Source organism: Lycium barbarum, chromosome 12 (assembly GCF_019175385.1).
Source record: "Lycium barbarum isolate Lr01 chromosome 12, ASM1917538v2, whole genome shotgun sequence".
NCBI classification, from domain to species: Eukaryota; Viridiplantae; Streptophyta; class Magnoliopsida; order Solanales; family Solanaceae; genus Lycium; species Lycium barbarum.
Genome location: NC_083348.1, coordinates 65,372,083 through 65,387,515, shown reverse-complemented (window position 1 = coordinate 65,387,515; position 15,433 = coordinate 65,372,083). Strand labels below are relative to the sequence as shown.

At 36.9% G+C, this 15,433-nt stretch overlaps 1 protein-coding gene across 3 annotated transcripts; it reads left to right on the top strand.

The window, feature by feature from the left end:
* Positions 1 to 2,067: 2,067 nt before the first annotated feature.
* Positions 2,068 to 13,976, top strand: LOC132621395 (SNF1-related protein kinase catalytic subunit alpha KIN10-like). Of its 3 annotated transcripts, XM_060335649.1 has the most exons (12): positions 2,068 to 2,416; positions 5,315 to 5,467; positions 7,018 to 7,211; positions 8,363 to 8,547; positions 8,622 to 8,804; positions 8,942 to 9,073; positions 9,778 to 9,963; positions 11,354 to 11,443; positions 11,532 to 11,615; positions 11,870 to 12,013; positions 12,454 to 12,696; positions 13,621 to 13,976. In XM_060335649.1, exons 3-12 carry the CDS (start codon positions 7,022 to 7,024, stop codon positions 13,732 to 13,734), a joined length of 1,551 nt encoding a protein of 516 aa, XP_060191632.1. In that variant the 5' UTR covers positions 2,068 to 2,416; positions 5,315 to 5,467; positions 7,018 to 7,021; the 3' UTR covers positions 13,735 to 13,976. The 3 variants fall into 3 exon arrangements, with proteins under 3 accessions (XP_060191632.1, XP_060191631.1, XP_060191629.1); XM_060335648.1 differs by lacking the exon at positions 5,315 to 5,467 and having other exon boundaries at positions 2,071 to 2,416; XM_060335646.1 differs by lacking the exons at positions 2,068 to 2,416; positions 5,315 to 5,467 and having other exon boundaries at positions 11,876 to 12,013.
* Positions 13,977 to 15,433: the final 1,457 nt, after the last annotated feature.

Sequence of the window (15,433 nt, the reverse complement as noted above, 5' to 3'; positions counted from 1 at the left end):
GAAGATAGCTTGGAGGGCTATTTGCGCAAAGGACTATTTGTGCAAGTGGCTACTTTGCGCAACGAGGGTTATGCTTGCAAGAAGACCATGCATGCAAGGTCGATTAGAGGGCCATCTATGCAAGGAGGGATGTGTGTGGCCATTGAAGGCTAATCCTTGAATTGAAGACTACACTAAGAAGACTAGCCAAACAAGGCCCCACTTCATTAAGGGTAGCATTGTAATTGCCTATTAGTCTTCCTTACTTAGCTTGTATATATAGCTTGTCTTTCATTTGATTACTTAGATCATGTTGAATTGAGATGAATACTCTAAATTGAGTGATAGTTTGTTTGGTAATTTAGTGTAGTGCTAATCTAGTGATTAGTGATAGTTAATCATGGTGGATTCCATTGTTGGCTATGAAACCCTTTTCCATTGATTTTTAATAGAGCTGTTCATTTATGGATTCATTTGGATTACTCTTGGTTGATTATCAAATAGTATATGTTCGTTAGTAGGAATCGATTAGGAGGGTTTAAGTTTCATATACCTAAGTTTGCCTATAATTTCTTTACTAATTGGGTCTTGCTTCTATCCTTTCTATTCTCATCCCAATTTCTTCACTTCTCATCTTTGATTTCTACTCTATCTTTTGTTTCCGCGTATTAGTTGTTTGAATCCATGTCTTCCACAAGCCGGATCGTATTATTCTTTTGATATGCATATGGGTAATGGCAGGGCCTTGTCCCGACCTTGTTACGTCATATATTCTAGTAGAGGCTTGCAGACAGTCATAGTATAACTAGACTTTGTATGGCCCTTCGGCCTATATTTTTGCCGTACAGTATTTCATGATTGCCTTGTCGGCTTGCATAGTTTTTGTCCAACATAGTTGTATAGTATATCTTCTTGGGCTCATCTCTTTTTACAGCATATTTCTTATATGATTTAACAGATTTTCATCTGGTGACCCCCCAGGTCCACTCCTGTTTAGGATCATAAAAGGAAAGCATGTTTAGTGGTGCTCGGTAGGCAGGGCCCAGGTGCCCGACATGGACCTCCAGTTTGGGTCGTGACAATTCTTAATGCAAATTATGCAATGTCATGATTTAAAATTTTAGTGACTTGTTACTACAATTCAATTAATTGAGACATACATGAAAAAAGAAAGAAATATCAACATTAAAAAGTTGATAAAAATTACTCTAAGTTTTTCCCCGTGAATAGATAAATTTAGGACCCGTTTGACTATGACAATTTTTCACTTTTTTTTTGAAAAATTATTTCACTTTATTTGTAAATCAATGTTTGGCTTGAAAAACACTAAAAATCTTGTTTTCACTTTTTTCACTTTCAATACATTCAAATAGCCAGATATTCTTTGCAAAAACTATAACCAAATACAACTTCATCTTCAACTCCAACTTCAACTTCAACTCTTACTTTAAAATTGCAAATAAAGTGAAAAATATTTGATTTTCATGGCCAAACCCCTACTTAGAATGTTCAGATGATCAGGATCCATTTAAGAAACAACGACGACTTGACGAATTCAATGGCATGATTGTTTTCTTGTTCTGTTTAACAAGAAAAAGGAGAATTTTTTATTAATGTTTTTCTTTTTCAATAACAACAACAATATAGCCAGAGTAAGTAGACAAGTAGGGTTTGGTGAGAATATAATGTACGCAGATCTTACCTTTAGGTAGAGGTTGTTTCTGATAGACTCTCAGATTAAAAAAAAAAAAAAAAAAAGTATATGATGCAAGATTATAAGAAGGGAGACACCAAAATAAAACGACAGTAGAAGATAAATACATCAACAGATTATAGTACACACCGAAGCATAATTATTGTGTTTCGGAAAATAAAATTAAGACATCACATCAAAGTTTCTATGGACCACTTTGGCCCAAAAAGGTACACAATTAGTTAGCTGTAGCAGATTCTTGTGGAAGGAAAAGATCAAAGGTTGATTCTGTGAAGACAACAATTTCTATCATACTAATCACAATTTATTAAAGTTAATAATAACATAGAATCTTTACAAAATATAATATTATAATACATAAAACATAGAATCTAATTATTTAACATTATCATTAATTAGTTCTAGCATATATATCATCACAAGACCAAGAACTATCTGTGAATACTAGGGGGAAAAAATTAACTGAATCGAAAAAATCAGTGAACTCCATTCTTGAAATTCTTCAAGCATCCTTTACCCCCACCCACCCACGCACCCCACCCCACCCCACCCCCCACGACTTACCTCAACTTATTCCCCTGTATTCCAGGAAAATCACTGCCACTCTCTTACATATGCCATTTTTCATCCCTAAATGCTAAATATACTCACTTAATTTCCCAATTTCTCATCTTTACTTGTTGTATTTCTTCAATCTGCTTCTTGGGGTTTAGCTTCTATCAGGTGGGTTTGCATGCATGATTTCTTTTTTATTGATAAAATGTATTTTTCTTTGGTTTTCTTGAAAAATTTTCAGATCTGTTCTTGGCTAGGGTTTTCAAGAATATGTCTGCTTTGGGTGTTACATAATTGGGTAACTTCAAGATTTGGTTTTTCTGTCATGGAGATTGATATTTTTGGTAATTAGGGTTATGGGGTGGAAATAATTTGTTATCTGATTATGGGATTGTGAATTTCTCATCAAATTAGCTCGTTTTTTATTTCTTTAGGGTTATGGGGCACTATTAATGCAGAATTTTGATTTTTTTTTTCTCCAATTGGAGAGAAAAAGTTTGCCAATTTTAGCATAAGGGGGCCAATGAAGCTTTGGGCTAGTGGTTAACAAGACAAGATGGAAGTACTGAGATCATGATGTCTTAGGTTTGACTCACATCAACATTTGGGTCTGTGTCCAAAGTATGTGTTGGTATTGTTCCTACTAGTGTGTGAAAGAGGGTGTTGATTAGTATCCGTTGGTGACGTGTAAATTTTGTAAATATCGTTCACCTACAACAACAACATACCCAGTGTAATCCCACACGTGGGGGCTGGGGAGGGTAGGATAGGATGTACGCAGACCTTACCCTTACCTTTGTGGGGTAGAGAGGTTGTTTCCGATAGACCCTCTACTCAATAGAAATTAGCATAGTGGGAGATTAATCCAATTACTGATAAGTCATTACTGAAGATTTATTTTATTTGAAGACATTATTTAAGTACCTTTTAGGTTTCGAAAAACTCTCCCTCTTTGAATTTGATACAACCCAGGGAGAACCACACCCTAAAAGCTAGCTGTTGAGGTAGGAGAGCCCAAGGCTATATAAACCCCACATCAGCACATTGCTGCACCGGTGTGGGACAAGTCCCATACCTTGCATTGGACCATAACAGAATTATCGCGGAAAGGGAAAAGGTGTAAATGTTGTTTTAAAGATGCAATCTTTGACACTTGATTTTGAGTTCAGAGATGGACAACGCTCAAGTGGAAGTTATATTTTGATTGCTTGTTGTCGCCCTGTCAGCTCGAGACAACTCGACAATTAAGCTCCCTACAGCTGCTTATATTAAAGTTAATATAACATACAGTACAACAACAACAACAACAACAACCCAGTGAAATCCCACAACGTGGGGTCTGGGGAGGGTAGAGTGTACGCAGACCTTACTCCTACCAAGGTAGGATGGCTGTTTCCGAGAGACCCTCGACTCAATAAAAACATAAAAAGAGGTCAGATACGGCTAAGAGATTCAAAGCGATATGGAAATGAAGTAACGCAAGCGACACAGATAACATAGAATAATCAAAGCACAGGAAATAACAGATAATAGCATAATAGCATAAATTAGAGCACAAGAAATTATACTACGATAATGCGACTATTAATAAGGCAGGGTAATGAGACTATCTACTAGCCTTCTACCCTAATATGGGTCCTCCAAACCCTCTTTAGAAAATATAATGTAGAAAGTAGAATCTAATTAATTGATATTATCATTAATTAGTTCTAGCATATATTATCATAAGGCCAAGAACTATCTGTGAATACAAGGAGAGAAATTAATGGAATCGAAAATCAGTGAACTCCATTCTTGCGCTTCTGCAGGCATCCTTAGCAACCCCCCACCCCCACAGCCTCAGCCTCATCCCCTGTATTCCAGGAGGCCACTGCCACTCTATGACATATGCCATTTTCCATCCCCTAATGCTGAAGATAATTGCTTAATTTCCCAATTTCTCCACTTTTACTTGTTGAATTTCTTCAATCTGCTTCTTGAGGTTTAGCTTCTGCCAGGTGGGTCTGCATGTTTGATATCATTTTATTCCGTAGAATGTATTTTTCTTGGTTTCCTTGCAATATTTCAGATATGTTCTTGCTAGGGTTTTCAAGAATATGCCCGCTTGGTGTTACATATTTGGCTAACATAATTGGGTAACTTCAAGATTGATTTTTCTGTCATGGGATTCAATATTTTTGGCATTAGGGTTATAGGGTGGAAAGAATTTGCTATCCGATTATGGGATTGTGAATTTCTCATCAAATTAGCTCCTTTTCATTTCTCTAGGGTCTGGGTACTATTTATTGAGAATTTCTCTTTAATTTTTTTCTCCAATTGGAGAGAAAAAAGTTGCCAATTTTAGCATTAGGGGGGCAATGAAGCTTTGGCCCAGTGGTTCACAAGACAAGGTGGAGGTACTGAGATCATGATGTCTTAGGTTTGTCTCCCATCAACATTTGGGTCTATTGTTCCTACTACTGTGTGAAAAAGGGTGTTGATTAGTACCCGTTGGCGACTTGTAAATTTTGTAAATATCTTCCAATTGCTTGGCAAGACGAAATAAGCGTAGTCCGAGATTAATCCAATTACTGATAAGTCATTACTGAAAATTGTTTTTATTTGAGCACATTGTTTAGTACCTTTTAGGCCTCCAAAAGCTCTCCCTCTTTGAATTTGATACGACCCAGGAGAACCACACCCCAAAAGCTAGTTATTGAGGTGGGAGAGCCCAAGGCTATATAAACCCCACATCAGCACATTGCTGCACTGATGTGGGACAAGTCCCATTCCTTGCAATGGACCATAACAGCATTATCGCGGAAAGAGAAAAGGTATAGATGTTGTTTTAAAGATGCAATCTTTGACACTTGCTTTTGAGTTCAGAGATGGACAACTTTCAAGTGGAAGTTATGTTTTGATCGCTTGCTGTCGTCCTGTCAGCTTGAGACAACTCGACAATTAAGCTCCCTACAGCTGCTAGTATTAAAGTTAATATAACATAGAATCTTTAGAAAATATAATGTAGAACATATAATCTAATTAATTAATATCATCATTAATTAGTTCTGGCATATATTATCACAGGGCCAAGAATTTTCTGTGAATACGAGGGGGCAAATTAACGGAATCGAAAATCGGTAAACTGCATTCTTGCGCTTCTGCAGGCATCCTTAGCAACCCCCCACCCCCACAAACTCAACCTCTTCAATCTGTTTCTTGAGGTTTAGCTTATGCCAGGTAGGTCTGCATGTTTGATATCATTTTATTCTTTCTTGGTTTCCTTGCTATATTTCAGATCTGTTCTATTCTTTTCCATTTCAAAAATAAAAAATAAAATAAAAAATTCAGACCTGTTCTTGTTAGTGTTTTCAAGAATATGCCCGTTTGGGTGTTACATATTTGGCTAACATTCTTGGGTGACTTCCAGATTTGTTTTTTCTGTCACGGGGTTCAATATTTTTGATATTTAGGTTATAGGGTGGAAAGGATTTGCTATTCGATTACGGGATTGTGAATTTCTCGTCAAATTAGCTCCTTTTCATTTCTTTAGAGTCTGGGTACTATTTATTGAGAATTTCTCTTTCATTTATTTTCTTTCTCCAATTGGAGAGAAAAAAGGTGCCAATTTTAGCATAAGGGGGAAATGAAGCTTTGGCCCAGTGGCTAACAATACAGGTGGGGGTATTTGTCTTAGGTTTGACCCCCATCAACATTTGGGTATGTGTCCAAAGTATATGTTGGTATTGTTCCTACTAGTGTGTGAAAGAGGATGTTGATTAGTACCCCTTGGTGACTGGAAAATTTTCTTAATATCGTTCAACTACAACAACAACATACCCAGTGTAATCCAACACTGACCCCTAATCGATTTTTTTGGGATTCAGAAATGGAAGAAATCGTTTTATCTACTAATACTAGTCAAGTTGGCATATTACCAAATCATGCCCTATTGCCACAGCTGTAGATATAGGGATTTTGAGAATATGGCTTAACGACCAATGGTTAACGATGGCTCTGATGGGTGGTATTGCTCGAATAGGCAATAATGAGATCACTGTTCGTGGGTCTGGGGAGGGTAGGACGTATGCAGACCCTCAGCTCAATAGAAATTAGCATAGTGGGAGATTACTCCAATTACTGATAAGTCATTACTAAAGATCAATTTTATTTGAAGACATTATTTAAGTACCTTTTAGGCCTCCAAAAACTCTCCCTCTTTGAATTTGATATAACCCAGGGAGAACCACACCTTAAAAGTTAGCTATTGAGGCGGGAGAGCCCAAAGCTATGTAAACCTCACATCAGCACAATGTTGCACCGATGTGGGACAAGTCCCATACGTTGCATTGGACCATAACAAAATTATCGCAGAAAGAGAAAAGGTATAAATGTTGTTTTAAAGATGCAATCTTTGACCCCCCAGCAGTACCAGCCGAAGGGTAAAGAAGTTTTTGAGTTCAGAGCTGGACAGGTGTTCAAGGGGAAGTTATGTTTTGATCGCTTGCTGTCGCGCTGTCGGCTTGAGACAACTCGACAATTAATCCCCTACAGCTACTAGTGTATGCAATGTTGATAGATGCGTTTGGCAATTGTGCATTGTGCCAAGTGTCTTGGTTTCACAAGGAAATTCCTTCATGAAACAATGATTGCGAATTTATTACCAAGATCTAGCAATGAAAATTTTCTTTTTGGGGATTATTACAGGTGGAGGTACCTTTTGGTAGTTTTCTGGTGCCCTTTCTGAATAATGAATGTCTAATTTGCCTCAAAATTTCTCGTGTTTGTAGGAAAATGGATGGATCAACAGTCCAAGGCACCAGCAGTGTGGACTCATTTTTACGGAACTATAAGCTTGGGAAAACTCTTGGCATTGGATCGTTTGGCAAAGTTAAAATAGCTGAACATACCTTAACAGGGCACAAAGTTGCTGTCAAGATTCTTAATCGTCGAAAAATCAGGAACATGGACATGGAAGAAAAAGGTAGGAAATGCAGTCACTTTTTCCTTACTATCCAAAGCTAAGTTGCTCGGACTCTTCAAAATCACTGCCTCACCCGCGTCGACACAACATGGGTGTGAGATTCGCACCGGATTCGGTCAACTTACCTCGGGTGCTTTGACTACACCGAGAAGTGTGTATGTGTATGTAGATATATAGTTATATAAAGTATGAGAATGATTAGCTATAATGTGAGATATCCTATGAATAAAATATTAGGGGTTTATAAGGAATTGAATTTTATTAGTTTTTGTTCAATAACTTTAATAAATTGAAATATATACTTTTTTTTGGTAAGTAATTGATATATATATTTTATATGTTGTAATATACATTTATTGGCAATATCCCAGCACCCGTATCCGCACTTGGATCCATACTCCCGAATCCTAAAATTTATGTGATGAAGAATCTGACCTCTAGATCCACACCCGTATTGAACACCCATACCCGAGTCCGAGAAAGATAGATCCAAAGTATATAGACACTGTCTCTCCTTTTTACCCTACATTCTTAAGTAAAACAAAAGCCAAGAGGCGGCGAGGTTGGAAGAGGGACAACCTGAATCTTGGAAGTTGAAGACTCATAACCTACTATTTGGTCTGTTTGTTGCCTTCATCATTCCTCCTCCGTTAGCTTTCTTTCCTTTTTCTTTTCTGTTCTGTCTTTTCTGGAACCCATATAAATGTATGATTACGTTGTCACTTGATTTAAATAGGGTTGATCTTTTCTTCTACTTAAACTTAACGAAAGGAAAACCTGTTATGAAGATAATCTTGTGTTCTTTCTCATACAAAAGTTTCAATAAACTCCATATATCAGACTTTTGATCTCAAACCTCTAGGTGCTTGTTGAAATTTTTGTGTATACTTTTGGATCATCTCTCTGTAATTATGGTTTGCAACGGCCTTTGTGCTTTTTAATGTATAATTGTTACCATCTCAAAAAGAAAATCTCTAGGTGCTTGTAATTTAATTAGACTATCCAGTGGGATCTACCTTGATGGAGGATGATTTTGTTCTCAATAATTGGCCATTGCTTCCTCTTGGTCCTAGGCCACAACTATCAATTTTTTGTTGCTGTTTATGGATGTCTGGACTGTGTAAGAGTTTTATATCTCTGATATTTTGCAGTCCGAAGAGAAATCAAAATATTGAGATTGTTCATGCATCCTCATATTATACGGCTTTATGAGGTCATAGAGACACCATCAGATATATATGTTGTGATGGAGTATGTGAAATCTGGCGAGCTGTTTGATTACATCGTTGAGAAGGGCAGATTGCAGGAGGATGAAGCTCGTAATTTTTTTCAGCAGGTGGATGTGCCACTTCCCGCTGTTTAACTATTTTTTAAGTAGTGATGGTATTCTGATTCTTCTTTAAAAAACAGATAATTTCTGGTGTGGAGTACTGCCATAGAAACATGGTGGTTCATAGAGACCTTAAGCCTGAAAATCTCCTCCTGGATTCCAAATGGAATGTGAAGATTGCAGATTTTGGTTTGAGCAATATCATGCGTGATGGTCATTTTCTGAAGACAAGTTGTGGAAGCCCAAACTACGCTGCCCCAGAGGTACTGAAGCTTCTGACTGAAAAATAATATTGTGCTCCAGCCCAATACCTAGTGTATGCTGCGTTTTGACACTTGTCAGCGTTTTTTCTTCAAAATAGTGCTTATGGTCATTATCTTCTCTCTCTCTCTCTCTGTAGGTTATATCAGGTAAACTGTATGCTGGCCCTGAGGTAGATGTATGGAGCTGTGGTGTTATTCTTTATGCTCTTCTCTGTGGCACCCTTCCATTTGACGATGAAAACATTCCCAATCTATTTAAGAAAATAAAGGTATATTTCAGTTTACTTAAAATCCAGCATGTTAATGTTGATTCTTCATTGATTGAGCTGGCCCTTGTCTTGAAGTTATGTGTTTCCAAATCTGCGACCTGGTTTTCATCAGATTCCGTTTCATGTTGTCATTCAATTCTATTTGGTGGATAAATGACTACAAAATTTGGCCTCATATCCTAACTTTCAGTATTGCATACATGATAAGTAAGACATTGTGTGGGCAGCTCCACTTTCCGTTGATGAGGCTTGAATATGTTGCTGATTTATCCCATTTTTACTATGTTGGTCACTTTCTTGTTTTCCATTCTGCTCTTCCATATGTATCATGTTCAGAAAAAGCAAGATTGTTTAGATCTGCCGGGACTAAATCTCATCCTTTTTTGTTGTTTTGAAAAAAGTGGACATGATGTGAAATGCCAAATGGAAAAGTAAAAAGAAAAACGATCCTCCCTTGGAATGAAATTATGCTTCCTGTCCCTTTCACAAAAAAGTAGAGAGATTAGTTGATATATTAAATGAATCCATCGGGGCTGATGGAGCTCGAACCTGCAGCTTTCGCCTTGATATGTTTTTCTCTGGCCAATTGGGTAAGGGTGCGCTAGCGATCAAGAAAACGGATGACACATGATTTACATGATAAATTTTTTTGCTGTCTGAACTGATTGCTGACAATTGTTTAACTGTATATCAATTGTCTTTAGGGCGGAATATATACTCTGCCCAGCCATTTATCAGCTGGTGCAAGGGATTTGATTCCAAGGATGCTTATAGTCGATCCAATGAAGCGAATGACTATTCCTGAGATTCGCCTGCACCCTTGGTTCCAAGCTCATCTGCCACGTTATTTGGCTGTACCTCCACCAGATACAATGCAACAAGCAAAGAAGGTTAGATTGAACGTACATTTGACTTTTTAATGATTTGTATTTTTCGTCATTATGTTTCATATGCAACAAGTTATATGTAGCGGAATAATTTTCCCGGCTTTCACTTATTATTTGCTATCTCATATAAACGGCAGTACTCTGTTCATTAAACAGAGAGCTTATTTCTTGGCTTGATCGTTATATGATACTCTGAGAATTCCTTGAATGATGCTTAGTTAGCTATAGAATCAATTTTGGCCTTAAATGGTAGATTTTATTTATTTATCCTATCTGCACCTTTTGTCCCCTCCCCTGCTCCCAGGAAAAAGATTGAAAAATTGAAAAGAATGATCAGGATTGCTCATATAATCTTGTATCACAGCTTGTATAATTTTTAGGAAATGTAAGTACCTGAATAATGAGGAAAGTTTACAATTGCTTGGAAATTTCCTGTTGTTAGAGCTTCATAAATCTACTTATGGTAAAAAGACATTTAAAAAAAAAAATAGATTAAAGACATTAAAAACAAGTGATCAGCAGTTTCCCCTTATGACAAACGCACAATTGTGCATCATAAAGAAGGGTCACATTTGTCTTGCTGTCACAAACATGTCTTGCAGCGCTAGATATTCCATTAAATGGGTTGATCACGATTTCTTTGTTCACTTATCCAACCTTTTTAGTCCTGACCTCCTTCACCCTTTTGCCTGTGACGAAGTCCCACTCTTTTTTTTTGTTGTTGTAGTTTTACTCCAGGTTCACTCTGCGAAATACACCCAAAATATTAGCAGATATTCATAACTGATTATACTTGGGAAATGCTCCAAGGGTGTGGACTAGTGGTCAATAAAGTGAGTGTAAACCTTGGAGATCAGATTTATGAGTGTAAACCTTCATAAATCTACTTATGGTAAAAAGACATTTTAAAAAAATAAAATTAGATTAAAGACATTAAAAACAAGTGATCAGCAGTTTCCCCTTATGACAAACGCACGATTTTACATCATAAGGAAGGGTCACATTTGTCTTGCTGTCACAAACATGTCTTGCTGCTAGATATTCTAATTAAATGTGTTGATCAAGATATCCTGGTTCGCTTACACCTCACTAGCTGGGCCGGGAACCATTTTTATCCCAAAAAAAAAATTGTATTTAGGAAATTGCTATATTCATTGATATTCCTGTGATGTTTTGGTGCATCACCGCATCTTCTTTGGTTTATCTATTTAGTTTTTTCAAATGCTTCTTTTGTCACATTCACTCACAATCTGACTTGTATGGCGGCTGTGGCCTTCGTTGCGGTGAATTCACGGTTTTAACTTTTTGTATGAATTTACAGCTCTAAACATGGTTTTCCAAACCAGCGAAATTCTCATCTAGTCAAATTTCCTTGTAAAATATTAAATTGCAGATCGATGAAGAGATTCTTCAAGAGGTGGTTAAGATGGGATTTGACAGGAACAACCTTATCGAATCTCTTCGCAGTAGAGTTCAAAATGAGGTAAATTCTCGTTATCAGCCACCTACTTTTTCCTTTTTCCTGGACTGCCTATTTGCCTCATTTTTTTTTTTTTTGGGTTGTATTTCAGGGTACTGTTGCGTACTATTTGCTACTTGACAATCGCCATCGTGTTTCCACTGGCTATCTTGGAGCTGAATTCCAGGAGTCCATGGTGTGTCTTTGTTTTTTTTTTTTTTTATTGAATAAAGCTTCAAATCTTTTTCGATCTGCTTTCGTAATAAGGAGCTCGTGAGTTCACCAATTTGTTATGAGTTTCTTCTCCACAAATATTTCGTATCTTTATGGATGGTTACTGAGTTCATCAACATGAAGTTGGGTATATAGTCGTGGTTGATTTTTTTGTCTACTCCAGATTTTTTGCCATACAATCTGTTTAATTGGATGTATAAAATATTCCCTTACAAGTTACAGGAATATGGTTACAATCGGATCAATTCAAATGAAGCTGTTGCTTCCCCTGTTGGGCAACGCTTCCCAGGAATAATGGATTATCAGCAAGCTGGTGCAAGACAGTTCCCCATTGAAAGAAAATGGGCTCTTGGCCTCCAGGTTGGTTTACTGCCTCTCATGCCAAGAACTAACTTTTTTCGCTCTTTCTTTTTCAAAAAAAAAAAAAAAAACAAAAAAAAGATAATCATAGGACATTCATACTTATTTTATAATCCTGGGGGCTGGAGGTTTATACTTACTGATTAAAGAAAGATGCAAAAGGATATTTATGTTAACATGTGAGTGGAGGGAAGGGCTATATGCAAGAGCTTTGTTCTTATTTTTATGGTGGATATTTATTCGAAGTACTGATAGGCTTTGAAAAATTCCCTGATCCTATTAGCTTTGGAAACATGTCAATTCCATTGATAAATATGGACTCATGCACATACAGCCTTTGCTAATTTCAATGGGTTCTTTGTTGAATCTTTCTAGACAATTTACGTCTTTATTCTGTTCTACAGTATAGATAATGAATGCCTTTTTGGTTTTTGCTACAGTCTCGAGCGCATCCACGTGAAATAATGACTGAAGTTCTGAAAGCTCTGCAAGAACTGAACGTATGTTGGAAAAAGATTGGTCAGTATAATATGAAATGCCGATGGATTCCTAGCATACCTGGTCATCATGAAGGCATGGGTATTAATTCCATGCACGGGAATCAGTTCTTTGGAGATGATTCAGCCATCACTGAGAATGACGGGGTCACTAAATTAGCAAATGTGGTCAAGTTTGAAGTCCAGGTAATAAAAAATTTCATGGATTATACATTTAGTTTCTTCGCAACTTTTATACTTGAATACATGAGTGCTGCTTTATCCTTGAGATAGTGTTTAGAGGCATTTTGTATCATGAAAATAAGAATATTATAGTAGAACGGTCAATTTTAATAACATGAACAAAGAATTGGGTGAGAGAGAAGTTTGCACTTGCAACAAATGCAATGAAGTATGTTGCACATAATTGGTGAAGTCTCACTTGTTGAATACCTGTATTTTAAATGCTATTATGGTCCTTCTAAGTAGATATCTGCATCTATTTTATCACATGGAGGGGCGGGATTACAGCAACTATTGATCTGTATGTATCCCAAAATTTCTAGCTTGCTTATTCTTGGTGCTGGCCAATGTGCTTTAGATGCAAATCTTCGGAGAATACTTAAGACTAAATCTCACACCGTGTCAAATTTTATGACACTATAACACCAGGTTGCTGGTCTTTTGTTGGATTTTCCTCTATTATTGGTTTGGGGGTTGTGTGGGACTGGTGACTCAGAAGAATGGCTTTTTAGGTGGTTTATGCATACGATTTGGTCCTTATGTCATCTGAAGAGGAAGAACTAACACTTAAATGGTGGAAGAAGCAACACTAACTGGAAGAAATGTCTACCCAATTTTTTTTTATTTTTTTTTTGAGAAGATCGTCTACCCAAAATCTTGGGAGACAGAGTTACCTGATATCTGTGTTGGTGAGAGATAGTCGACTTGAGGTGCAAGCAAATTGGTCCAAATACCGCCAAAAATAAAAGAAAATATTCTTAGCTGGTCTGTCTTTCAGAAAACAATGTAGTTTCTCTATCGTTTGGATCTGATGCTTTTCTGAGTCTATATTCTTGATTACAGCTTGTATGGTTCTGAAATGTCATTTGATGTTTTCCTTTGGTGCAGCTTTACAAAACTAGGGAGGAAAAGTACCTGCTTGACCTTCAGAGGCTTCAGGGTCCGCAATTCCTCTTCTTGGATCTCTGTGCTGCTTTTCTTGCTCAGCTTCGAGTCCTCTGAAGTTTCTGAAATAAGGAGCTAAGTTGGAAGAGTATCGATGTTTTATCAGAAAAACTCGTGGTTGTATATAATTGGTATACCAGCTCAGTTACTGCATTTGTCTGTTAACAAATTTCACCCTGCTTGGTCAGAGGTGCCTAGCAACTTTTTTTTGTTGATTCGCTAGGAGTTCTAGCAACGTTTTATCCGTAGCATGTTTCTTCTTACCGTTGTCAGTGTCTATGGAATTTCAGTTACCTACAGTTTCTATTTACAGATTGAACTAAGAGCCTGTTTTAAAAAAAAATAAGTTGGGGTAGTCTAACTTATTTTTTTTGGCTTATAAGCTGTTTTCAGCTTATAAGGTGCTTTAGATAAGCTAAGTCAAATGGGCCCAATTATTTTTTTGAGCTTATTTTAAGCACAAAATGACTTTAAGCTGGCCAGCCAAACACTCAAAAAAGCTGAAAACAGCTTATAAGCAACTTATAAGCCAATCCAAACGGGCTCTAAAGATTCCATTTTGCAAGATTAGTGGTCTCTCTTTGACTCTTGTACTATTAGGATTGAATTTACTCCGATGTTTCTTTTCCTCTTTTGTCATTTTTTTGTGGGGAATTAACTAATGCAAAGTATGTGCACTTCAATGAAGTGAAGTTGCCCCTCTGGGAATTCAGTAAGACTGGAATGATATAGAGAAAGTTGGTGTGATCCCTTGCGCAAAATTGCACACAGCTATCACGAAAATATCTTCTGTCTTTCTCCTAATATTATTTAGGAAATATGCTAGTCAATATGGAATAAGGAACCTAGTTGGATTATTGGATTTATTGCTTTACAAATCTGGGTTGTTTATCGGGGGAAAATCCTTGAGAGGAAAATGGGAAGGGGAGATACCAGTAGTGTTTGGATGGTCAAATTTTCTTGAGAGTACTGTCGGGTCTCCAAACTCTTGGCTAGGACCTCAAATAAAGATAATGAATTCAGATAGTTCTCTCTTGCTTTCTTTCTATCTTGTTTTCGACCATTTAAAATTGGTCTGTTTCGAAAAACTGAGTTTTTGGTTCGCTCCCTCTATGTGCTTGTTGGCCTTATGCCAATTTGTCTCCTTTCTTGTGATGGTATATATCAATATACCCTGCAAGTTATGTGTGCAAAATTTGGACAATGAATTTACACTCCGGTGCCTAAATGGCACAAAAAGTTAAGAGTCCGGCGCCTAAATGGCACAAAAATGGACCAAAATTTCCTAAAGGGGTTGTGGAATTTTTGATAGATCAAAAGGGGTTAATCGTGCACTGCTGCACGATTTAGCCCTAATTCATTAGCACCCTTCTTTTTCCGTCCGTTAACATAAAAAAAAAATAAAAAATTAAAGGGCATATCGTGTACCCCAACACGATTTATCAAAATTTATTTTTGCAAATCGTGTAGGGGTACATGATTTACCCTGTATTTTTTATTTTTTTTGAATAGAGGCTTTAATCGTGCATTGGTGCACATTTTGCCCTAATTCTGTATTTCTTTCCTCCGCCTCCATCGCCCATTCTCTCTTTCTCCTTCGTCTTCCTTCGCCTCCATTGCCCAAATAATAACCTTTTTTTTTCTTTAAAAAATTTGATACTCCATCTACTTTGTGTTCCCTTCGAAGTATTTTCTTCATCACATTATTAACAACAAATATATTTTAAGGTAGTATCTCTAACCCATTTATTTTTTA